At 43.4% G+C, this 7,066-nt stretch overlaps 1 protein-coding gene across 1 annotated transcript in view; it reads left to right on the forward strand.

Annotated features, from left to right (window-relative positions):
* The window catches only part of T265_04266 (hypothetical protein), a gene marked incomplete at both ends in the record, with an annotated part of 5,298 nt that extends 592 nt beyond the window's left edge, over nt 1–4,706 (forward strand). Inside the window, 4 exons of the mRNA XM_009168965.1 lie at nt 2,170–2,288; nt 3,958–4,048; nt 4,125–4,223; nt 4,386–4,706. Coding sequence (XP_009167229.1) covers nt 2,170–2,288; nt 3,958–4,048; nt 4,125–4,223; nt 4,386–4,706 — 630 coding nt within the window. The remainder of the gene's footprint in view (nt 1–2,169; nt 2,289–3,957; nt 4,049–4,124; nt 4,224–4,385) is intronic.
* Between the last annotated feature and the right edge of the window lie 2,360 nt (nt 4,707–7,066).

Below are 7,066 nucleotides of genomic sequence, written 5' to 3' on the forward strand. Positions count from 1 at the left end.
CTTTATTGCATAATGGGTACTTTGGTTTAGTTTGGGTGTCCTATTTCTGTACCATCAGGGACGTAACACGAGGCAGATATTTGAGCAGCTTGATCACACTATGGATAACGAAGGGGACCAGTGCATACAGCAAGATGACTAAACCACTGTAGAGGCAATCGCCAGCACGCTGCCTTTGTTTAAATGGCTGTTGCCGGCTTATATCTCTTGTGTAGGGAGCAATACAGCTCTTGAAATAGTTGTACGATTGTCAACAAACAGACAACCTGTTTTGAATCTCCGGGACTAATCTTCCCTTGTGAAGTAAGTGAGAAGTCTTAAGCCCAAGAACGTCATAATGCAAGCAAACTTCTCATCCAGCAACACAGAGAAGAAGCCCCTGATCCGTCAATGTAGAATAATAAACAACCTTTATCACATTGTTCTCTTAAACAGCACTCGGTAAAAAAGAACTTCCGAGGGTACCGGCATACATGCCCTTGTGCAACAAGTGCTACTATGTAAGAATGTATGTGACAAAAGGCTTAGTAGATGTTTTGAAGGTAGGAACTGAGCAACCAACTAACGTTGTCCTAAAAAGTCAAACAGTGACCTACGACGTCTTGCGACAGGATATCAAACTGCTCCTCACATTTTGGCTAAAACTGCAAACTGGTAAACACCGTAAATTTCATCGTCAGAACACACTTTTGTTAAAAATTTACAATGCATTCTTTCTGCATTTCTCCTGTTGCATGCAAATCTAAAATCTTTGTTCATTCCAAACCAATTTGATAGTGAGCTAGAATCAAACTCACAGGGTTTACAGAAACCCTCCTTGAGTGAAACTAAAAAAAATGTAGGAAGTTACCGGATGAATGGAGTCTAAAGTCGAACAAAAGTTGACTGTCAGGTTTTCATTTCGGAAACACGTTCAGAACGTGCAGTTCTTTCGCGCTGTATGTTGGCTTGGAGCCACCACTAGGCATTGCTCTAGGCGTCATTGTGTTGTCGCTTCTGAAGTAGTGCTCCATTAAGAGCAGTTTCTCAGGTGCAGGTTTAGGGTTACTGTGTCTAGTCCCCAAACGCCAAGTACACGCCAATTATTTCAGGTTGTAATTCATTAAGAACACAATCTAATGGGGGACGGGTGGGATTCTGGCGTGCGTTTTCCGTGTTCCGTTTGAAATTTCTTGATGTGAAACACTGGCACCGAGCATTTGCTGACCTAACAATTATGGGATTCTGTAGACACCCCGATTGACGGATTCGTCAGCGCTAGCTCGATTCAAGCAAGGGTCCAGAAAGGCCAAGAACGCAGCAGCTCCCCCTAATATATTATATATATAAATTTCAGTAACCATGATTATTATTATCAGCGGGCAGACAAATGCGCTTTCTATCTATGGCTGTCATTATCGCACCGAGTACGTAGAACGATGGCAGGAAAATTTCCGAAAGCATTCTGTGAGCTCTTCATTCACTTGTACCTTAAATGTGCAGCACTGCAGGAAAATTCTAGAAACTCTCTAGAATCGACAAGACGAAGACTTTCTCCTCAAAAGCAGCAAAAACCAAATCGCCTGTTCAGAGTGCCACTGTACGATTGGTTGCATGTCCACAAAGCAAAGTTGCTTATTCAAAATACTAAAACCTCTCAACGCATCATCAGAAGCCAGTGAGTCTGTAACGTCATAATTTTGAGCATTCCAGATCCGTGGCGTCGAAAAATTAGCCAAAAAATTGCATACTTATATTGTCGTTTGACTTGACCAGGCTCGCCCACGACGGCACACTCGATATGAGTCTTCGAAGTCTATTGAGCTCAGTTATTTAATAACCGTTTGGCTTGAAGTGTCTTTGTGTGTCAGAATAATCAGGCGCGCTATTTGGCTTTCCACTTTACTACCACGATCTCCCAATCTAAAATTTATGACGATCGACATCTGGGATGGGCAGTCAGCCTTGCTTATCCTTTAACACGATACCTCACGAATTACATCAGATTGATGATATTCATTACACCGACACGGCATACATTTCACCCGTCGACTTGGCTTGAGTTGCAGACTAATTTTCTAAAAAACGTTATTGTTTTTGATGGAATCGATGGAATCATTCATTGGGTTCATTGTTATTCAACAACCTAGCCTTCTCCATTCAACACCGTCTCTATCGTTCTAAATTCAGCGTTGGAATCCAAACCTCAAGGAGAGTGCTCGACAATGGGCTGAGCGTTGTGTGTTTGCTCACGAAGGCGGTACTGGTCAGGGCGAAAATTTGGCGGCAGCAATGGGATATTTACCCGAGTAAGTTTCGCCACTTTGACTTTGGATGTCAGCTAAGTTCAAAATCAACCCTGACTGCGTAAATTTCGATACACACTCGATAACTGAGTTGGAATATGACAAATGCTTAGAAAATTGCGATCCACTCCGCCTTATACAACCCCAGAGATATAAGAGAGGATGTAAGCAGCCGAGATAATCGAGTTGGTGACCGGCTGTTTTGACTACCATACAGTGTCCGTCAATGCAAATCAATCGCAATCAGACTGAAAAATGCCGTTGCCTACACTCGACCAGTATGACTCAATAACAACCCATCCATCAAGACCCGTGAAGTGAGGTCAATTTATGTGGCTGTCAGAACTTTTGCAAGAGGTTAATTCGCTAGTTCACTGTCACTTAGGTATTCTGCATATGTAAAAGCTTGCTCGAAGGCTTTAGAAATCACCGTCCCTTAACACAAACTACCAGCCTACGGAGCACGTGTTGAAATCAGCCAGGAGCACGTGTCCAAATCTCAGACCTTGCTGAGTCACCAGAACTTTCGAACACTCTCAGTGTGAGTCCTGGAAACAAATACTTCTTTGAAAATTCGCAGTTTCAGCTTTACAGATCCAAAAAAGAGGAGTGACGTGAGACCCGTGAATTCCATTCGACTTCCCTTCTTTATTCGTTGATGTGAGCTCTCTCGAATGCACTACCCATATGTGCGATGTGCACAACAATATTCCGACCATCTACTTTTCTAACCGTTTCATCATTTGGATGGGCTTCAATGAAATATGTCGCTTATGCACTACATGCAGAATTTAGAATTCATATTGACGAGAGTTAAAGATATCATTCTACTTCTTGGGAGGATACGAGACACAGCCGAGTTGCGTGTCAAATACGTTTAAAGCTGAACATGCAACCGAGTCGGAATTTCATTAATTTGGACCAACGGAGGACAGCAATTCGGCATAGGGTTGAATGATTCTGCTTCTCAGCCGAAATTTCGTTTCCATGGTTGTTATCCTGTTTGCGTCACAAACAAAATCTACATTTTGCATTCAGCTTGTGTAAATTCCTTCAGATAACTGGTCAAAAGTACCTGGATCGTCAAACTTGAGGTCTCATCTCCGAAATGAATACTACTTTGTCTTCTACAGATCTGACTCTTTGTTTTGTGAGACATAATCATCAAAACGGCCTATTTCTTACTCTGATAGCCTTGACATGAAGACATCTCGACGAAACTGTTAAAAACACCTGATTTTTAAATTCAGCATGAGTGATCTAAACCTAAGAGAGTCATTGTGTACTCAGACGCACCTTCATATGCAACTTCATTATCAGAGTCCTGGTATTCTTGGCACATCCTAGGAATAACTGGTTGAAAAATCGTTCACAGGCTTTTGTCTGTGTCGGCTATGGTTTGGGGAAGCTAGCGCATTTTTGGCTTTGCAGAACTCAAACATGCACGACTTATGCACGATGGAAACCAAATTGGGGCTGTCTCCCTTATCTAGCAAGTGTGCTCACTGATGACCGTTCCCAAATCCAACCTCCCAAGACAATGTACGAGCCAATCAAATGGACAAAACGAGTAATCTCGGTAGTGTTTTAGGAAATCCATCAAAATAGAAACTACGTATTTCCAACCCCAATCAACAATCATTATATAGCGTTTCTTCTGTCTACTTCACAGTCCTGTCGAAAGGTGGTTCAATGAACATCAGCACTACAAATTCGGCCCCATAATAGCCAACGAACCCGTCCCAGTTGGGCACTATACCCAGGTAACTATGCTCGGTGCTAATGAGCTCGGAGCAACGGAGCACAGTTTTATATGCTCACTGAACTCTCCTTTTGCAGATTGTGGCAGCGCGAACAACGGATTTAGGTTGCTACATGCGTGTGTGCCCCGAGCTCCGCATTACTGGCAGTGTGAAGTGGCTCAATGCTTATTTCACAGTCTGCAGATATTCGCCACCGTGAGTGCATTTTAGTCGCTTCAGTAGAAGTTGATGTACTTACTACCTTGGTCAAATTGTGGATTGGTTACTAAAATAAAGTGATGCATTTGTTCCAGAGGAAACCTGCTTGGGGTGAAACCGTACGAACCAATCAGCGAAGACTCAAACACGACAAACACAACGATCACGCCGACCACCACCACCACCACCACCGCCACGACAACAACAACAACAACAACAACAACAACAACAACAACAACAACAACAACAACAACAACAACAACAACAACAACAACAACAACAACAACAACAACAACAACAACAACAACAACAACAACAACAACAACAACAACAACAACAACAACAACAACAACAACAACAACAACAACAACAACAACAACAACAACAACAACAACAACAACCACTGGAAAGTCGACCACAACGACGCAAACCACCAAGGCGACCATCACGACTCCGATAATCACAACGACCACCACCAAGACACCAACGACCACAATGTCAACGCAAGCCGCATTGCATCCAGCCTTGTGTTAGTAGAATTGCTGATAACATTTGCGAACCGCATGCAAAACACGACATTCACTGCTCCGAGTGTTCTTCTTCTCGGTGTCACTTTGAAATCGAAATCGTTTAGCTGTAGCACCCGTTCAGTGCCTAGCTGGCATGCCAGCCATACGAAGGAACTACGAGGGCTGGGATACCACCAGGTTGCCCAAGCCTAGACAGAGCAAGTCGAGGGGCATAGCTCGGGTTCGAACCACGGACCTTCCGGTCAGTAAATTGGCGCTCAAACCACTTGGTCCATCTGGCCCCCCGGTGTGCCACTTGTTGTCACTGATAAGTAGGCAGAACAATCATCCTGTGACGTTCACGACACGCTTGCTAAACACACTCGCAGGCAATGCTGCAATGAACAGTTTTGAGTCAGGTCATGTCGTGTAGACACTACACACGTATTTGTGAAACTACTCAGAAACCGGAATTTCACCACACACAAGGTTTAAAGGAGACAACAAATCACGATACACTGTGGAGACATCACAGTGGAGGTGCGGCAAAAGCGCACTGAAATAACGGACTGGATGTAGTTAGATTTACCCACCGGGCTGACCGAATAGTTCGAGCGGGTTGATTGAAAATTGGTTCCAAAATAAAACTAACATGTTTCTCAAGATTAGAATGCCAGAGATGATCTGACCATTTAATTCTAAATTATTGGCGATTTCTACATGAAACAGGGGCGTTATTAGAACAACAGTGGTGCTGACAAGTAGACCATAAGGTTGAGGGAAACTCGGGGACTGACCTGATGAGCTCCAAGAATTGCGAAACCGGTCGCGGGTTGTCGAAAATTAGTCAGAAAACTTGTGAGTAGCTTCCTTCATGAAAATATACTGCGCTATCTCGGATATCGTGCCAACTCAAACATGAGGCGGCCTGCGTGCAGCACATTTAGTCGTAGAATATCATAAACGAGAGAGTGGATGGAGTCTCTCGTGAAAACCAAACTGACTTGCAAATGAGTGCATTTCTCGAAAGCAGTTCAATTTGGGTCCGAGTACAACATAAGATTGATGGAACCTCGGGGACTGTGTTCAGCTGATGAGTCCCAAGAAGGACGAAACCATTCGTGGGCTGTTGAAGGATTTTCAGCAACCTTGTGAGTAGTATCCTTCATGAAAACGTGCTGACAATTTTTCAAACGTATGGTTCGTTTCTTAATGCATAATTAGTCTAAACGGATGTGACAGGTAGGGTTTTTCACATTAAGATATGACTGAATTTTAAGTGTTCCATACATGGAAGAATTTGTAAGCATATGGTTATTTTGTGTTATGATCAACCATGAAAGAAGCCGGCTAGGTATGCGAGGGGAAAGACCCAAAAGTGTAGATGGGAACATGGAAGATTTAAGGTAAGGCAATATCCTTTCTCGCAGTGTCATCATTGTGTTTTAGCATTATTCATAAGGGACATCAGACAAACTTTACAACTTTGCAAAACACTATTCACATGATCTTTATTCAAGATTCCAGTGTCTGCTTCACTGGGAATTTGCAAATAGCCTCCGGAGATGCCGCCCGCCCAACGAGTGTTGTGGTAAACACACTTTCATTAATCTTTACCAGGAAGCAGAGGTCAACGTTGAAAGACAATTTACAATTAAGGTGAATGAAATGCTAAAAATAACAAAGCGAATGAATGTTAAGACAAATCTCGGATGGGGTTTCACTAGGAAACCGTGGATAGTGAAAAAAATACCGGGCGTTTATTAAGCAAGGCGTGCTACACAGTTCAGTAGCGAGAGTGTAGAAGAGGGCCCAAATAAACAAGGCAGCTTTTCGGCTCAACGGGTCTGTGTGATGAGCTTTCCGATAAAAAGGAGAAGCTGGAACAAGTTGAGGCAGCGCGGCATTCAGGTACACAACCGAAGCGACACCAAATCACGCACAATTTCCACGCTCTGCAAAACATCTCTGGCCAAACGTATAAACCTGATCATTATAGCCCGTAGATTTAGTTCTATTATTGACTCGATCTAGCCCATTTGCGAAAATAATGCTGATATGAAGAACGGCACATCAGCTACACCAATGCCGTCCATCGTTTACTTTTGAGTGTGCTGTCTGCTGAGGGCCCAGCGTCTGGGATGGAGATCATTGTCGGAGTGGATGGACTGTTTCGAAGTTTGTGTTTGTGAGGCTGCTGTGCCTAGCAAGTTGAGTGAAACCATGATACATATGAACGCTGAGGCAGTTCCACTGTTCCACTAGAGTGGTGAAAACACTACATACATGAGCGTGAGATCAGATTAGATTA

This window comes from Opisthorchis viverrini (assembly GCF_000715545.1).
Source record: "Opisthorchis viverrini unplaced genomic scaffold opera_v5_69, whole genome shotgun sequence".
NCBI classification, from domain to species: domain Eukaryota; kingdom Metazoa; phylum Platyhelminthes; class Trematoda; order Opisthorchiida; family Opisthorchiidae; genus Opisthorchis; species Opisthorchis viverrini.